At 37.0% G+C, this 19,690-nt stretch overlaps 1 protein-coding gene across 1 annotated transcript; it reads right to left on the reverse strand.

Moving 5' to 3' along the window:
* Positions 1-262: 262 nt before the first annotated feature.
* LOC145781937 (NADH dehydrogenase [ubiquinone] 1 alpha subcomplex subunit 7-like) lies at positions 263-3,402 on the reverse strand. The gene is made up of 4 exons (XM_082593637.1): positions 2,024-3,402; positions 1,577-1,623; positions 966-1,118; positions 263-644 (listed from the first exon to the last, which is right to left on the reverse strand). The coding sequence occupies exons 1-4, from the start codon at positions 2,072-2,074 to the stop codon at positions 530-532; spliced, it is 366 nt and encodes a 121-aa protein (XP_082449763.1). The 5' UTR covers positions 2,075-3,402; the 3' UTR covers positions 263-529.
* Between the last annotated feature and the right edge of the window lie 16,288 nt (positions 3,403-19,690).

A 19,690-nucleotide genomic window follows, 5' to 3' on the forward strand; every position in this document is an offset into this window, starting at 1 on the left:
AGTTTCAGTTATACAGTGATGGTCAATGCTTCAATATTGATCTGAGGGTAAACTATGAAATACAGCCGATATTTGGGCCAAATTGTGGAAATATGCTTCCGGTTTAGTTTAACATAAGGGTTGAAAGTGTAGGCCTGCTGTGATCATCCATCAGTGCCGACATGTTTTCTCAAAGAATTTCTTACTGTGGGAACGCCGCACTTATACAAAGCTAACAAAAGTCAGCAACCGGGATCTATCGCTCGCATTAACCAATCACATATTTTTCAATAACAATAGAGTCTTACATGTTGCGTTAATCAAATCATATCGCCACTAATATATTTAGGGTTGGATGCACCAAGAGTGGATCATTCAAGGAACAGCAATTTCATTTACACACCAACCGTGATCCGGAGAGTAGAATCGCCAGTTACCGATCCGCAGAATAAATCATCAGACGATTAGGTCTAACGACGGCTTAAGAGAACTGCTGTTGGTGCACCCAATCCTTACACAGAAAATTTTAGCGTAAAAATAAGCACATAAGTTATGTTCTTAAATAAGGTTCATCTGTGGATAGCGTCCATTTGGTTGGAAATCCAGGAGTTGGCAGCTCTGAGGATTTGGCTTTTGTCGGAGCCACTTCCGCCTGGTCTGCCAAACTAAACAAAAAAGTATTTGTAATGTTGTTGACATAAAAAATTGTGACCTATCAGTTCTTTCGTAGCTGTGAATAATTGCATACTTTCTGAAAGCTTCCGTAGCTACAGCGGGCTTAGTCTTTATATCTTATCATTTTAAGTAAATGCGAGGGAGATAATACTAATTTTCGAGTCACCAAGACTTCATTGCATTGTCAATATGAACAGTACAATAGCTTACCACCAGCCTACTGTTGGTGCATACATATGTTCTCGTTCTGAACATCAGATACCAACGTAAAAAACATATGCAAATGAAATTGAATATCAACCGTAACAAACCTGGCCCCGGCTTCTAGCTTCGGAGTGGTGGTAGAAAATGAGCTAGCTATGATGAAGGGAGGGCTTGCTTTCCTTCTCTGATCCCGTTGGTGGTAGTAATTGGCGGATAATTTTTCGTTTGAAGTTGGAGGAAGATTGGGCTTTGGTATGGTCCTGTATTGTTAATAAACAGTTTAAGCTGGAAACAACCTTGATTGTTTAATATTCACTTTAAAGCCGCAGAAACACTATACGCGTTCCATATCAAAAGGAAAAGCCAGTCCTCAAATGAAACCGTGCGGTGAGCAGCGGAGCAATTAATCTTCAAACGAAAAGTCTCTCCTAAGCTTTCTATCTGTAGTTTCTAATGCTTGTAGAAGTTTTAATAACTGACTCGGATCTTAAGATTGATGGCATTTAGTTGTTCCACCCAATAGCTGCCGCTTATATATAGAGGTTGTCCTTGATGTGCGTTTTTCGTGCCTCAGCTGCATGCGTTTGAGCAGTGTCGAACCGGTGCCAATTCGAACGTTATACCAGGGCTTTTAGTCCTCGGCTGTGCAGTGTGCAGCAGACATGTCATTGATCATAAAAAATTAAGTTTCTATGATATTTCTTAGTCTTCGTTTTACCTGGGGGAAATGTCATCTTTGTATCGAAGCCACATTTTGTTTCGTCTCTAAAGAAATGATAAGAATTAAGTGTAGGCCACGTACGTACGTCGTACATGCTTCCTCTTAAATCGACCAAATTACACAGTGTTGTACAAACACACTAATACATCCGGGATAGTAAAGTAGACTTCAGTGTTGATTGCTGACAAATTCAGCATACTTCACAATAGACACAGTACTACAATCATTTTTCTCCAACATTATGTAAGAATACATTACCACAGCATTCTTAGAGTTTACTGTAGCATAGTTAAGTGAAAATCTTTGGGCTTTGTTCGAAAACTAGTTGAGGTAAATGAACCATACAAAGAAAATCAAAAATTTGGATGACTGTGTAACATGTACAAAATCAAGCATTTTAACAAACTGTAATTAGATGTGCATTATAGAAAATTGTGTACTCACAATGCCCAACCATTGGGTCAACTTTGATATTATTGGTGTCTGCTGAGACATGGTTTGAGACAGAAAAAGTCACACGTAGTTAACATAGGCCTACTGCAAACTCTTTCCAATGTTCTGCCAATACAACACAGCATTTAACTAACCGATGTTGGGCTGTTAAAATTGTGCTATTACAGTTAGTTTTAATTGTTATCACTGTAAGTTTAAACCAATTATGACCATTTTGATGCAACCCCTTTCAGCATCGAAACACTGTGCCACATGCAGATTAAAAAAATTAATACATATAACAAAATATACTGCATTTTTTTTAAAATACATAAATCAATTGGTAAATTTTTGTTTCACTCTGCTGATTCAAAGTTCCAATAAAGTAGTTGAAACATTTTTTCCGCAATTGTCTAATTCACAAGGTGAGTATGATAAGTCAAATATACAAAATCAATGAAACTTCAATAGATAGCATAAGTATCAATATGATTTCTTTTCCTGATGAAGTCATCATCATCCTCTGCACAGCACATACCAAGATACTGCTCCAACTAAACTAACACAAAAATTATTTGGGGCATATCAGCTATACAGAAAGGCTATATTAAAGCTTAGCACAACTGATAAAATTGTTGGAAAGCGAGCACCTGACAAACTCATCTGAAGCAACAACATATAATTCTTGAATACTCGGACTAATAACACAGGTCAACAATTTGAAACCAACTTTCTGGTGCATGAACAAAAAGATTGTTTTAAGGGTAAATTTGGGTCGCTAAGTTTGAAAATTAGGTCCGTTTTCCCGTATCAAATGTGTTTTTTTCACTGCAGCCATCACACGTTGACGTGTCATGGCTGCACCGCTGCAGTGAAAAAAATAAGATTTGATTCGCAAAAACGGACTTCATTTTCAGATTCCTACCCTTGAAAACCCCTCTTGTCTTCGTTGCACCAGAAACTGTGTTGACCAGTGTAATTTATCTATTTGAAAACAATAACAAACAGAAATTCATAAGCCCACAATAAAAAATGTCAAAGAAAATACAAGAGGGATTGTAATAAAATTTGTGTGATCTTTCTCTGCTCGTATGCAGAATGGCATTTGTTAATGAACAGTGCAAAGCTGTTAGTGAGAGCTAAGTTTCCAAGAAAAATGGGAGTCACAACATCTTTAAAATTGGAATCTCAACATTTTTACTGAAAATTGAAGTACCGGTACAGATACAGTGGTGGGCAATAGGGTGGGCCGTTTTTGACTTTTTTTCGAAATTCAAAAATGGCTAGTCATAAAAAGTGGCACATGCATGAAAAAATTACGTGTGCAAAATTTTGTCAGTTTGGGGGTGCATCTTCTGCCCCCGCAGGGGGTCAAACTTTCAATATTTTGAAAAAAAAGGGGAAATTTCACTTTCCGTTTTAACATAATTTTTTTTATAATTTTTCGACTGGCTAGTTATAAATTGTAAGTGGGGTGTACCCAGAACTTTCCTATGTAAAGGCATGTTCGAAGCTTAAGGTTTACTGCCCCGCATCGACGACCAAAATGCTGAATTTTCACCAATTTAAGATGCTATTTTGTCATTGCTCAATAAACAAACTTGTCGCAAAAGGGCGAGATGGTGTTAACGCTGTACGCTCATTTATGTTCTGTCCATTAACTTTGCAGGATGATACGAATGAGGTACGAACATCAGTACATATTTATGATAAAGAGTTACAAAAAAAATGAATAACATTTTGAAGTCAAATTCTAGAGGTGGGCCTAAATTTCAGTAAAATTTGGACCAAAATGAAAGAATCTGCTAAGTAAAAATATTTGAAATCGGTTGGTGTAGCCTAGGTGTTCCAATTTTCTGCAATGTACTTGCCCGCAGGAAAATTGTGTCCCTGTTACAGAACAACAGTTCCTTCTTGATCAAAGAACAACTCGCATAATGGTGATTGATAAGCATGATAAATCGGCCACAAAATATAATTTTAAACGTTCTCCGAGGAGAGTCGCAAGATCAGAACAATTCCGTTCTTTACGTGAAGACCCAGGAGCAGGCACAAGTAGCGCTTTGCTTAAAACACTTTTAACTTATTCAAGCTCAGAAACTTTGTCATCCAATGAAGAACGCTGCGAAGATTTTGATTATCAACCCAGTTTTGCCTCGGAAAACCCCAGAAAAAGCAAGGTTACTTCCAGTTTAGTAGTATTTGCTGAATCATGCGATCGTACTGGCATTTTGGATAGGTCTGCAGCACTTATTGCTTCATCATTTCTAGAAGATGCGGGAGTTGTAACGGATAGCGAATCTCAATCAGTCATAGATAAAAGCAAAGTGAGAAGAGCGAGAAAAAAATGAGGTTTACAACTCAAATAGAAAGTAGGCCTATCATGTGCATAAATTTGCAAAGCATATATTTTGATGGCCGAAAAGATTAAACCATCAGACAAAATGAAATTGCTGGGCGACTTCGAAAACATTTCGCAGTTGAAGAACACATTACTTTACTTGAGGAGCCAAGTTCTCATTTCAGTGGTCATTTTACTGCAGCCAACTGATATAATGTGCCATAGCTACCGGGATTCTTGAATATCTTGGATCCAATAAAATTAGCTACGATAATGTAATGGCAATTGGATGCGATGGAACCGCAATAAACAAAGGTCAAAAAGGCGTCGTGATAAAGCTCCTGGAAGATTATTTCCAAAAGCCACTTCAATGGTTAATATGCCTACTCCATAGTAATGAATTGCCTCTTAGGTATCTTATAAATATATGGCAATTCTAGCAGACCTGATAGCTTCACTGGGCCCATTATAAAGCAGCTAGCCACCGTCACACAACTAGATGTTGTAAAATATAAAGCAGTTCCTGCACCAGAGATTGAAATTGATGAAAATGACCTCAGGACTGACCAAAAATATCTTCTACACATGCACAGAGCAGTGAAAATTGGAGATATATCAATTCATTTCGCATATAGGAGTTCAGGTATGATGAACCACTCAAGATGGTTGAACACAGCCAATAGAATTCTACGTTTATATGTTGCATCTAACGCGTCAGCTGTATTGGTGGAACGTGTGGACTATATGATGAATGTTTATATTCCAGTATGGTTTGCCATTATGAAGGAAAGCAATTTTACTAATGGCCAAAAACATTTCTTTAAAATTCTACACTCTGCTCAGAAGCTATCGAATAAACCCCCAATGTCCTCAACAAAGTAATATAGAGGAATGCGTTTTATGCCCATCCTGAAAACAATTGTAAATGTTTGTAAATGACAAATTTGTGTAAACAAAATCATGATAACAATTCACGTGGAACTGTACAGTACATTCCATTTACGGAACCTGCAGATCATATTGCTTTTATTTTGAAGTAAATTATAGGTTGCGTTTTATAGCTGCAACTGATCAAACGTAGGCTACTATTGCTTTTAGTTTAAGCAAGACTACGTCTTATAGTTTGCCAGTTCGTATCATCCTGCAAAGTTAGGCCTAGTGGACAGAACATAAATGAGCGTACAGCGTTAACGCCATCTCGCCATTTTGCGACAAGTTTGTTTATTGAGCAATGACAAAATAGCATCTCAAATTGGTGAATGTTTAGCATTTTGGTCGTCGATGTGGGGCAGTAAACCTTAAGCTTCGAACATGCCTTTACATAGGAAAGTTCTGGGTACATCCCACTTACAATTTATAACTAGCCAGTAGAAAAATTATAAAAAAAATTATGTTAAAGCGGAATGTGAAATTTCCCCTTTTTTTTCAAAAAATTGAAAGTGTGACCCCCCTGCGGGGGCAGAAGATGCACCCCCAAACTGACAAAATTTTGCACACGTAATTTTTTCATGCATGTGCCACTTTTTATGACTAGCCGTTTTTAAATTTCGAAAAAAAGTCAAAAACGGCCCACCCTAGTGGGCAATGCCTATTTTAATGATTTCGTACAGTGTCCGTAAAAAATCATAACAACGATTACTGAACTTGTGTTGCAGTGTTTTTGTGTACAAGTTTACTTGAACAAAATATCAAAAGACTGCTGATGAGCTGACACTTTTACATGATGAAATAATGCCAGAATGAAAACTTTGAAAACCTCTTTCCGATTAGTGTCAACCAAAATCACTCTCTTCACTGATAAACTTTTTCACTCACAAGAAAAAAAGTGTAGCTGACAACTACATAGCTATCAGCAATTGTATAAAATTTTATATTTTGAAACTGTTATCTAAACCCGTAAGGTCATTGCTCTTTGTTGATTTATCATGGGTCTTTTCAATATTTTCTTCTTTACCATTCACTCTGTTTTCTTGATCATCAGCTTGCAACATACTTCGAAGTGCTAGCTCTTCCACTTGCAATCTCCGAAGTTGATCTTGAAGTTTTTCTTTGACCTTAAGCAGCTTTGTTTCTTCTTCTTTTAATATAGCAAGTTTAGATGCCATACGGTATGTAAGTTAAAAATTAGTAACGAGCTGACAAAACAAAAAAATAGTAAGTAAAATTGTTAATGCAACATACATTTAAGTTACAGACAAACCAATACAATGACACTTTTCAACAAAGGTATCAGTACGATCTACATGTATGATCAACAAAACAATATCTAAAAGGCATTTACAGTAGTAACATTTAAACTTTGGACATACTGCATAACCAAGTGGATTTCTCTGTAAATTAAGCACAAGAATTCGTTTTTCTGTAATTTTCAAATTATGTAGCCTATGCACCTTATATGCTGCTATTAAGCGTTTGTATTTTGCGTGCGAGGATTGCGTGCATCGCATTAACATGCTGCTTAAAATTTTTTGTGCTTAAAATTTTTTGTGTTTAAAATTCACTTTGTGCTTAAAATTCACTGCACAGCATGCATGTGAATTTTAATGCAAACATCTCGCATGTGCGTGTGCGGCACGCTTGATTGCAATGAGAAAAGCAAAGCAAAGTCTCGGCAAGCAAACACGTGGCGACATAAAAGTATGGTATTTTTTTATTTCAAAACAATTGTTTTTGCGAATTGGTGATTGTTGTTTTTCAATAAAATTTGCTAAAAAAAATTTTGTATCAATATTTGAGCCAAATTTTGGGGTGCGACTTATACACGAATCATGCGACTTATACACGGATAAATACGATATGTATATTTTTCACACGGCCACTTGGGTTACTTGTAGAATTGATTTTGTTTTTTCCACCAATCTTTAGGAACACAAAAATTTTTAATGTTCAGGAAATCAATATAATACTTAATGAGTTATTAAAGCTAATTAAACCACAATTTTGAGTCACCGCTAAAGGTTAAGAATCACTTGCCTAAATGGCTCTGTAATCATTGTTGAAGCTCTGCTAACTGGCCTGATGCATAATTTATTTTTAATTATTCTCCATATATATATATATGATAACATATATTATATGCATTATGCAATACCACTAATGCAATCCACAGTCTAGTTGCTGGTTTAGATATGTTGCAAAATTTCTACACCTAATTGTAACTGCTATCTGTGCTATTTTCTAATTGACTGATTTGGAAATGCCCAAACTACATGTTGCCCAGAAAAAAATTACTGTGGCTTGTCAAGGCTATTCTCTAATACAAGCTGAAGTTTAAGGACAATTATTAAAAGTATAATGTGGCCTGGCAATGTTTTATGCCTAGAAAAATTTTAGCATGGCTAATCTAAAACATATATTATAGCAAATTGCAGTTATCATTTATAAAAAAAAATTAATTCATTAATGCAAGACTGTCTATGATACTAGCTTGTGCATCCATTACTTCCAGTTGCCACCAATCACCATTTCTACAGTTTTTGTTTTCAGTTACATCAGCAACTTTTATTGCCTGCAATTTTGCACATACAGCTAGATTAGGCAACAAGGAAAAATTTAGAGGAACATTTGTATTAATGGTGACACCAGCATGTGTGACATGTGCAATAACAATTACATAATCGTTTTCTTTAAATGATTTGGCCAGTTTGGGAAGCTTTGACAGCCCAGTCACTAATGCAACACCTGTTCCATCATCAACCAGCATAAAATCTTCTTTAATTGTTTTAATGCTTCCTTGAATCCAAATATTAGAGAGAGTTACTGTTGGATGAAATGAACGATCAGAAGTGGCAGAATCAAGATTGAAAGGAACTTTCCATTTATTGAATTTCTGATTTTCAATATTAACAACTCGTTGAGCTTGAGTTAGTTGACTGCACAGCAGTTTATATGCTGGAATTTGTAAGACAGGTGAGGTCATCTAAAAGATACAAAAGTTGATGATATTTCACATACAAAAAAACAAGTTCAAGTTATGGTGGCTTTGTATTGATGAAAGTTAAATGTGAATGCGTAAAAATTAAAAATACAATTACTTAATGCAAATACTTAATTGAATATGTAAATACCCAACCTGATTTCTAAATAGCAATCTAAAAACTGATCTAAAGTAGGCTATATCCACTATCCAGCAAATTGCCTTCATTGTGCTAGGCTGCTTGCCTATCTTGTTTTTCATATCTTTATCCTGCATTGCGGGAAAGCGGACTTGAGCACTATGCATCGGTGTACGCCTTCCAACGTACACGTGACCCACGCTGCAGCCGACGGCAATGTCTGTTTCCGGTTGTCTACTCTACTTATGACTTAAATTTGGTACTACCTATTACTCAAAATCGATCACTGGGTAGAGGCAATTATCGTAAAGTTTCTTGCCTAGAGAAACAACAGCAAGTGCGGGTGGCTGGAGTCGAACATGCAGGCTCTCGACTACGAGCCCAAAGTGCTAACCACTCGGCCACTGCTGCCGAATGAACTTGGCTTATCTGCACACGCATGCACACAAGATGCCTATTCTTAAACGTAATTTAACAAATATCCCAGATTCACTGGCGGCCATAAGTCAAAAAAGGTGCCTGTTTGTCCCTTCTACCTTTCTAGACCTCTGCTATGTTTGAAATATATTGTTTTTGTTGTGACACAAAAACATTGTGTTATTTTTTTGCGTATCCAGGCTTTCGTCCGGTGGTTGATGATTTAGATTAAGAGGACGGGAAGGCAAGGAAGCTAATCTTCAAGCCCACCTTCAGGCATGCTTTTTAGTGTCCTGCCAAAGACACAGCCATATGCTCTTGAACGGTGTCGAACCGGCGCTCTTTGGAGCGTCGTGCAGTGCTCTCACCACTCGGCTATGCACTACGCACGTAGGCAGCCTACAGTAGCCTATATATACCAGCTATATACACATTACACATTACGATACATTTCCCCTCTGGGGCTGGGCTCTGGCCTCCACCACTATGACATTTTGATTCTGTAGCATATCAGAGTTGCCAGATAATCCGTTATCATCTCGGACAGCATAAGTTGATTGCTTGATGAAGCCTCTGAAAGGTTATTATTCCTGGCAATTTCGCATACTTGTAAAGGCTTTGAACCACTGACGCAGTCATGGTCACCGAGATTGATAAGCAAAGTTTTGTTGTTGTTGTTAAAGCAGAGATGATTGAAGCATAGATGACTTAAAATCTTTGCTTGAAGTATTGTTATCTATGAATTGTTTCATCCACTAAGTGCCGCTGGAGAACAACCTGAAATGCGTTGTTCAAGTGGTTCAAGCACATCCCGTGAGCTAAACCAGCGCCGCTTGACCTTGAGGTTTCTTTGTGTGTAAAGTAGGGCGCTTAACCACTGAGCTAATGGAGCAGGCATTAGCATTAAGGTTTTGAAATATGGAAACAATTAATACATTTAATTAGTACATTTCCAATAAAATTTACTGTAAATAAGCCTATTTGAGAATAGCCATCGATTTAACAAAGAAGAAAAAGAAACGTAGCCTAAGCTACTCTTTGCTAAAATATTAAATGTAAAATCTTTCCCCTCTTTAAAAGAGTTTGCGCCCTTAGATTAACGCTTTTTTGTCTTACTTTTAGGCACTATCACTAAACATAGCCTAGAGGTCCACACGTGGATTTTTTGGAGGGGGTGGGCTTAAGATGATGTTTAGTAGGCTACGGCCCTGATTGCAAGCATGATATCAGTAAGACTACTTTTGTTCAGGCGCTAGTTGGCACTCAAAAGAGAGTTCTATATTACAAGTTAATCTTTATCAAATGCAATTCTAATTGTTTTTGATGAAATCAAACCATAAAAAATTATTATCGATGAACATGATATTGTAACATTTAATTTTTGTTCGGTAATCGAAACGTAGGCCAGGGATGGAGGAACCATTTTAAAAGTAGGTGGGCCCAAAGTCTTAGCAGTCAAAGGTAATAAAACTTCTGGGGGGCGAAGCCCCCCAGACCCCCCATAACATTGCTGCATTCCTAATACTTGAAATCGTTTATACATTGTGTTTTCATGATTGTCCTTTGTGCCGACCAGCGAAAAATTTCCGATTTTGGCACGATTTGGCCGAACAAATTACAAAATTGTTAAATTGCTCTATAGCGCTGTACAAAATATGGCGATGTACACACAAATAAAACGGCAAAATACACACACAGTTATAATACCAACCTGGGAGAAATGATCTGCAGCATTATACAGTAGGCCTACGTGCATGCACTGCATAATATGTAATGATATCATTGTTTCAACCTTAGAGAACAATGAAATTGATTTATAGATTACTCCACCAATCACACGCAACCACACCCACACGTGCTGCCCATCAACAGTGGCCTCAACAGAAAAGTTTGAAGATTAGATTTCATCACTGAGCTATCAAAGATAACACAGGCCAATAAAAAAAAAAAAATTAAAAAAGGCACGGCATGTGAGAGTCATTTTAGGGTACTTTGAGGCCTCTGATTCCGACAATGCACTTGTTTCTTTCGAATTGGTTCTAGTTTTTGAGATAAGCCTACAGCAAAAACATCGTTTTTGCAATTTTGAGCCCCTATTCCAGGCACATTTCTGAGTTGTATAAACGCTATTTGAAACCAATCACGTTGATTACAACCCAAAAAAAAAACAGCTATTTAACGTTTACTGGCCTAGTAACAATCAAAATACGACGTGAAGCAAGCATTAGGATACAAGATGTAGAATATATAACTTGTGCTTTGCGTTAATATATTTGTTGACTTCAACAGTATCAGACTTACTAACTAAGCTACTAAGTAGGCTACTAACGATATGCATAGGCCTACATTGTTTTGCTTAACAAATTAAACGAATAAGCAAAACAAAGCCATCGATGAACAAACGCAATTCTTTATTATGGTAAGCCTACTATAGCCTACTGAACAACACTCATCAAGGTATACGAAGGCCATTTATATAATTACAGAATACAAAGTTATGTTCTTCAAACTAGAAATTTCAAAAATTCGAAAAAACCAAGTGCATTTTTGGAATCAGGGGCCCTGAAATACTCTAAAATGACTCTCACCTTTTGTGTCAAAATAGTTTTGTTGGCCTGTGTAATCAAACTAGTGTAGCCTATATCAAATGAGTGGAGCTTTTTTTGGAACTCCTTCTCTAATTTGTCGTTTTCGCTACCTTTTCAAAGAAATTTAGCTTTCAAAAGTGGGTGGGTCAGGCCCACCCAGAAAATAAAGTAGCCTAGGTGGGCCCAGGCCCACGTGGTTCCTCCATCCCTGACGTAGGCTACAATTAATTACATTTGGAAGTAATTGCAATTTGAAAATTTTGGAACAATGTAGCCTAACCATGATGTAATTAAAAACTTTGATCGTGTAATTGTAATGTAAGCGTAATTGTAGCCTACTGAAAATTATGGAACTGATTCAACTTTTTTTTAAATGGAAGGGCATACGATTCAATCTGACATGTTTTGACAAAGAGTAACTATTTCAAGTAAAATTAATGAAATGTTTTTCAAACATTATTGGAAGGGAGGTCGTGGCCCAATGCCCTCCCATGCGTACGCCACTGACAGGGCTGTTGAAAGGGTAATTTGGGCCCAGTAGGCTACCAATGAAACCCGCGGGCCCCAAATTTGCAAATTAAGACACTTCTAAAATAAATGCACAATATCCAAACAATGCAAAGTGGTTTCTTCAAGTCTACTGGCCCCTTAGAAAGGTTACGTGTCTCTAAAATCATCCCGGGCACTGGTCCAAAAGTATCCTACCTCCTTGACTTTCCTGTCAACGCTATAGCCTACTGCCACCAGCGGTGCCGAAGTAGGGGGGATGAGGGGGATATATCCCCCCCAATATTTTGGCAGCATCTCCCCCAATAAATTAGAAAAAAATATTTGCTATGAAGTTGTAGCCTACTTCGATTTAGTTGTATGCAAGCATCTTGCATTGCTGTTGTTTTTCTTTTATTGATGTTTGATCACAGTTCTAAATTATCTTGGATTTGACGCATGACAATGAAGGACCTTCATTGAAGGTATTAAGGACGAGTTGGACCAGCCCACCGGCCACGGCACTGCAGTAATGCTCATGAGGAGACTCGTTGTTTTAATATCTTGTGCAGGCCTTGTGTCTCTGGTATGCAATGAATTAATCTCCTGCGTTTAATCGCAGCTCCTAACTATAGTGTCTGCTGTTCTAATCTAAAAGAGCTTAGCAGGCATTGTCCGAGTTGGAAAAACCTCTCTATTCTCAAATACTTCAGCTGATTAAGATCCTCTTCTCTTAGTTTGCCTGGTAAGCTCTGCTGCTTGTAAGAGGTCATTTTCCAATCTTCGTAGATTGAAAACCATTCTGAGAAATACTTTGGGACAGGAGAGGTTGAATGCTAGTATTATTTGCAACATTCACCAAAATATTCTTAATGACATCAGCATAAATGACATTGCTAATGAGTTTTCAATGTGCACTACCGTAAGACACAACATGTTCGGTTGTAACAAGTTCTTGTTAAGTGTTTGAAAGTTATTATTTTTGTCATAAATTTGCAAATGTTCTTCTGTAGTTTCGATTGTTTTCAGTATCCTGACTAGTGACTTTGTTTTATGGTGCACTAAGTGTAGTGATTCTAGTGAAGGAGAGGACAAGAAGAAAAGTATAACTTCTGTGTTTTTTTGAAAAACTAAGTAGCCTATTCATTGGAAGGTCATAAGTTCGAATCCTGCTGGAGTGACCAATTTTTCTTTGACTGCTGCAAGAATAAGAAACAAGCATTCACAAGCGCACTGGTAGCACTTTTATCTCCATGATTTCTTATCTGTACCGTATGCTGTTAGCAGTTAATTTACCCAGGTCCGGTGATTGTTTAATAAATTTAATACCTGCACCACTAAAATTGTGTACAAAAATTTGCATCCCCCCCCAATGTTCAAAAATCGTCTAAAATTTGATAAATTGTTGAATTATCTCCCCCCAATCCTAAACTAACTTCGGCACCACTGACTGCCACTCAACGCGCATGATTTTATGTGTTACAAAAAAAAATTCAATCTGTGTGTGGCCACTGGCCACCAAGCTTTTATTGCTCAAATCATACAATCGCCGCTTGAACTTTTTTTTCTTTTTTTTTCTTTTCGCGCAACGAAGTTGAAGTTAATTTTTATTACGTAACCTACAGCCATAGACTCCTTTAGTTATATAAAGGAGTCTATGTCAGTCTTGTGGAATGATTGAGAAATCAATGTGTTTAGTCTAATTCGAAATATAGCCTAACATTTTAGTTTGTGAGAGCACATCAAACAATTCGACTCCTAAATCTATTGGATTGTATATGGATGTATATGGATGATCTATCGACTGCGTTAAGCAAAACCAAGGCAGGCTGTTATATTGGTAATACACTTGTCAATCATCTCATGTTTGCTGATGATAGCCTATTTGTTGTATCTCTCCAAGTGTTCATGGTCTGCAGAATATCTTGAATGTGTGTGAAGATTATGCGCTTTCTAACGATGTCATTTTTAACTGCAAAAAGTCATTTGCTATGTACTTCCAAACCAATCACTTAAAGTTAAATTTGAATCCAATTGTACGGCTCAATGGAAGTGAGATCAAATTCGTAGACAGTGTCAAATATTTGGGTGTTTTTCTTGACACGGCAATGTGTGACGACAAGGATATAAATCGACAAGTGCGATCAATCTACTGTTCTGCCAACAAATTAAAATCAAAATTTTACATGTGCTCCACTAATATTAAAAATGTTCTATTCCGTTCATATTGTACTCCAATGTAGCCTATGCATGTCATCTGTGGGAAAATTATCATCAACGTGACATTAATCGCAGGCCTGCGTGTTGCCTTCAATAGTGCATTTAGAATTATACACAATTTGCCTAAACACTATAGCGTACGTGAACATCAAGTCTTGTGCAACATTACAACATTTGATGCATTACTTCGGAAATATGTTTTTTCTTTTGTTGGAAGATGCGAAGTATCGTCTAACTCTATTGTTGCCTTCCTGGTGAGGTCCGATTGTCATCGTATATCAAATTACCGCCTTCATTATAATAATTCTATGTATGCTGTTATCTAGTCTTGATGGCTGCCATGTCATCTGATTGTTTTTATCGTTCTGAATACTTTCAATTCTTTTAACTTGTCACACTACCGTACCATATTGTATGTAAACTTGTAACAGCAGATAGCCTATTTAGTGAGAGTTTAAACTGACGACATCCAAAGTGGCTCTCTGTGACCTTTGTGCTTATGCAGTTTGTGTATTATTTCGTTGTTTTGTTTTGGATATGGACAGCTTTGTATGATGCAAATAAATATTATTATTGCTAGACACACGTGCCCATTGCCCAATGCCGTCGATAAAGTCAATGAAATGTGATTGACCGAAGCGAGCAAAAGCAGGGAAGTAAATATTTTTTTCTCGACTTTGAGGGGCTTGGGGCACTTCTTCCTGGTTTGGTTTGGAATCTTTATTCTCGGACTGACAAAGCCTTGATAGGTTATTCCTGGTAGTTTCGCATACTTGTATGTAGAGGCTCTTGACGCAGGGCCGGTTACCGAGATTGACAAAGTGAAATTTTCCGATTGTTGAGGTGTTGTTGCCGGGGAATTATTCCATTCACTAGGTGCCGCTGAATGGAGAGCAATCCTGAAATGCGTTGCTCAATAGCGCACACCCCGAGAGCCGAACTAGCGCCGCTTAATCTTGAGCCGGGCGCGTAACCACTAAGCTAACGGGGCGGACAATTCCTGGGTTCACTACGAGAGTGTGCTGACTGGGAGCTTTTTTAGGTCAACACGATGTTAGGAATCACGTGTCTCCAGAAAGAAGAAAAAGCGATGCAATATAAGATCACATCTAAAATAGTTATATGAAGAAGTCCATATCTAAAGGAGTCTATGCGTACGGCGTAAAAAACACTTAGGCTATTACTGAATGATATTGTGAACTATGCCAGTGATCTTTAATAACTTTGCACGGACGTTGCGTCGTCAGTGTAAACTTTACAAGCACGCAAGCAGAATGGACTATATAGAGTTAAATCAGCGTCGTGTTTAGCGGGTAGAAATTTGGCCATGTAGGCTACGCTGTGCAAAAACTTAGAAACAAATCTTAAGTAAAAACACCGCCATGCCAGATTGCCAGTTGTCCGACATCTCCACCAATTCGAATTGTGCTCAGCTTTAACAAAAATCTAACTTTGGTGATGATTAGCCTATGACCAATGACCATACAGGCTCACAATGTGTTCGTCAGCCAATGTACTTACAACGTGTCAAAATTGATAAAAAATCTTCGGCGATGCAATTTACATTCAACCTGCAGCCTAGCCCAAATAAGTTGTTTTGATTGATTGATTGAATTTTTATTCTCGGACTGGGAAAGCTTCTTTGAGAGCTTAAACTTGGCAGTTTCGCATACTTGTAAATGCTTTGAACCACTGACACAGGCCGGTCATCGAGATTGACAGAGCGGAGTTTCTGATTATTGAAGTGTTGTTGCCGGGGAATTATTTCATCCGTTAAATGCCGCTGAATGGAGAGCAGTCTCGTGCGTTGCTCAAGCGCACAATCCGAGAATCGAATCAATGCCGTTTGATCTTGAAGCTTCTTCGTTCACGAAATCACGCGCTAACCAAGGGAGCTATAGGGGAGGCTAGAATTGAAATTTTAGCTGATGTTTATCGCTTTAAATTTGTCTTTGGTAAAGTCGCCATACGCACAAAAAAATAAACATAACAAAAATGTCGGTTTTAACGGCTGACTCTTGTACAACGAACAACGGTGTTTGAATTTATGACGCAGTTAAATTATTGATGAGTGAGCAGTTTAAAACGTCAAGCAGCTGCATTAATTTTTAAATAATGCCGTTGCCTTGGCAATAAAAGAAACAAAATACAAAAATTAATTTAGTGTCTTCCAAACTTTTGGTATATGTATGAAGCGAAATATTTAATTTGCCCGCTTATTTATTAGCCTATCGCATTGATTTGTGGAATGTGTAACTGAAATTTATTGATTGGAAATTTAAATTGTTTGTGTTGACTAAAGTTGAGTTTCATTTCTGCAAATTTCTCGACAAAGAGTAGCTTATGACCTGCTGCTACCAGAATATGATGTATTCGCTGTTAATCTTTTAGCGTACACAAAATTCATAAGAAAAAAATTCACGAAATAAAACGAACATAATAGGCTAAGCGTACCGTAATATCGCAATCTTAATTTTGGCTGCAGAAAACGGATGTGAGTTATCTAAATTTGATTTATAGGCCTAATAGGTTGTTGCGGGAACAGTTGGTAGCCTAGATAGAAAAATAATAAAAGCACTTTTGGTCTACACTGAAAGTATGTTGATTAACAAAGCTGTATATTTTAAGAAAAAAATTTGAATTTGTGGAAATGCTGATTTCGATGCGACGGCATACCTTTAGCGAAGAAGGCTAAATTAATACGTGCCTGCTGCCTGTGATATTTCAAACACCAGGGGAAGTAACTCAAATTTAGAATTAGTTACACTAATAACAATTTTATGCATGAGGTTACGTTATAGGCTACCTACAAGCTTGAGACTATCCATTTTTTTTATGCTTCCATAATAGTCATTTCATATTATATTAACCGTTTGACTATTCTGCATCTAACTACCTGACGACTTTGTTATCATGGAGTAGGCTACAAAAAAATCTATTTCATGGCCAAATCGGAGAAGTTTTTTCTTGACTTTCTCGAGATTTTAAATATTTCAAATTCTTTTGCTAAAACAAAAAGAATTGTTTTTGAAACACAAATACACCCAGGGTGGCGTGGTTCGTAGTGCAAGCGTAGAGGTAGCTCTTTCATCAAATATTTAAAACCAATCGCACGCCTTTTTCCTACGTTTTAAACAGTCATTATAAAGTAGCTTTGTGAGAAAAAAACATCTAAATTCTAAATGCAGAGCAGTAAGATATTCAAAAGTATGGCCAAGTGAGCTCCAAAATTATTTCTAAGCTTAAAAATATTAGAACTATCATCGTGAAATTGAAGGTGTCAAGTGCAAGAATGTAAGCTAAATGAAAACAATTTTCTTAAAAACAAGAATTCAAAAATTATTAAATTTTGTGTGTGAAGCTATATTTATAAAAAAGTAGTAGCCTATTTCATTTATTTGGTTGAAATTAAAGTTGGATTTATTTGTAAGTTAATGCAATATAAAAATAGCTTTTATTGTAGGTTAGTGGGCAAAGTTGAATTTAATGGCGCAATAAGACATTCTAAGATTGTAGAAATTTTTATAATGGAAGACATAACTTGGATTGAAAATATGGATATGAAAAATTCAAGCACACCTGCAATGGATTTAAGCAACAATTTTAACAATTGCAACAATATTCATCCGCAGCAGGAACCATTTTACAGAAATACCAATTTCATTTACGACGACTTCACTGATACAACAGAACCGAGCTCAAATGAAATTATAATCCAACAAAATGTACCTGTCACCCCCTTGTCATCTGTGATGACCCTGTTAAATCAACATGAAAGTACCCATTCTTCGGAAATAAGTGCTGATGGGGTAGTTTTGAATGCAATTTCAGCACAGTGGAAAGCTGACGATGGCGGAGTAGTAGGAGAAGTTATTGAAGACGAAGAAGGTGAGGAAGAAGATTGGGAAGATGACGAGAGTGAAGAAGAAAGTGATGTGAGTTGTGATGAAAACCAAGCCTTAGACTACATTAATACTTCTACCATACCATACCAAACAAATTCAGAACATTTTTTACCAGCTTCGCTTTCCCAACTCGCAAGTTCAACAGAAATTGTGACAATGCAAAGACCCCATGAACAAATATGGAATTGGAGAAACGTGTCTTATACGACACCACATTGCGATCACTCTCAGTCTACTTCTATTTCACTCGATCTCACAGCAACCGCTATTTTACCAAATAACTTTTTAACCAATGTGGTAAGTTGTGAAAGTTAATTGTTAAACAACTTAGTCAATCAAAAGTTGTGAGCCTATAGCCTAACCAGGGTAACCAAGGTCCAAGAAGTGAGTTAAATAGATCTTATGGCAAAAAATAACTGAAGTGAGTTCGAAATAATTTTGTGAATTTCAAACGGCTTAAGCTTGAGAGGTCTTTGTATTGGCACTACGTTTAACTAGTCTGATGCGTTTGTTTCCTAACCATGATAAAATCAATCTATAGGCTATGGTAATAGCCTACCGCAAAAACGTTAAAAGTATTTCGGCTCAAGGCTACTTTGTGATATAGTCCGGATGAATTAACGTAGCCTAGTAGTATTGATTAAAGGTTAAACATGGTTGTTCCAGACAATTGTTCACCTAATCAAACGTCATATAAAAACCGTTCAGGTCTACTGAATCTTAGCGTATTACGTCATGGAATTTTTCCTAAAAATGAGCCAAAATTGCACCATCGTTCCGTAAGACTTGTGTCAAACCTGTTTAAACATGAAACATTGGATCACCACCTTTGAACACCTGTTAGAATTGCGTGACAATGTCTTTCATTATTGCGTCACAGTTACTGTTTACGTGAGTTTGAGATATCGCAAATTACTCTAGTCATTTTAAAATGGTTGCTTGAAGAGGTTGGTCGCATGTTTAACTATTTTGCTTAGTGCTTGTCAGCTGGACGAAAATTTCCGTCTTTTATCCAAGTAATCTGTTCTGTAGTGACAAGTTTTTAGTGGTGTATCGCGTTGCACCCCATTTTCAACAGCTTTGAGGCTATTTTTACAGAAATACAATTCTCGAATAGACGTTTCCTGAAGAGTGTTTCTTTTCGGTCATTACATACAGACGAACGGATCTGGGAATCTTATGTTACAATTTTCCCACGAAGAGATTATGGTTTACCGCTGTGACCAATGGTTGATTAAAAATTAGCTACTGCCAATTACCCATTATAGGCCTATTGTAGCCTACAGCTATTACAGACAACTGGAGAACAAATTTGGCTGGGCGTAGATCAATGAAGCGACCAGTAAATCTACAGTCGCACTCCATTTCTGTAATTAATCTTTGACGAACGTTTCGTTTCGCTGCAATGTCACAACGAAACTGCATTCTCTACACGAAATCAAAACAAAAAAATGCTTCAAAATCAAACAAAATAAATTATTTTTGTTTCAAGCTGTCATTTGTAAGTGGTCACTAAATCTTTCGACAGTTTTTTATGTCAAGCAAGAACATAACTTGATGGTTAGGTTTGAAAACATTACGATACGTTGTATTTCCAATTGTGGTAATTTTAACGTTGTAACGTTTTAATAATTTAGGAAAGTCGGCAGATCAATTTAACAACCAAC

This window comes from Aplidium turbinatum, chromosome 13 (assembly GCF_918807975.1).
Source record: "Aplidium turbinatum chromosome 13, kaAplTurb1.1, whole genome shotgun sequence".
In the NCBI taxonomy this organism is placed as follows: Eukaryota; Metazoa; Chordata; class Ascidiacea; order Aplousobranchia; family Polyclinidae; genus Aplidium; species Aplidium turbinatum.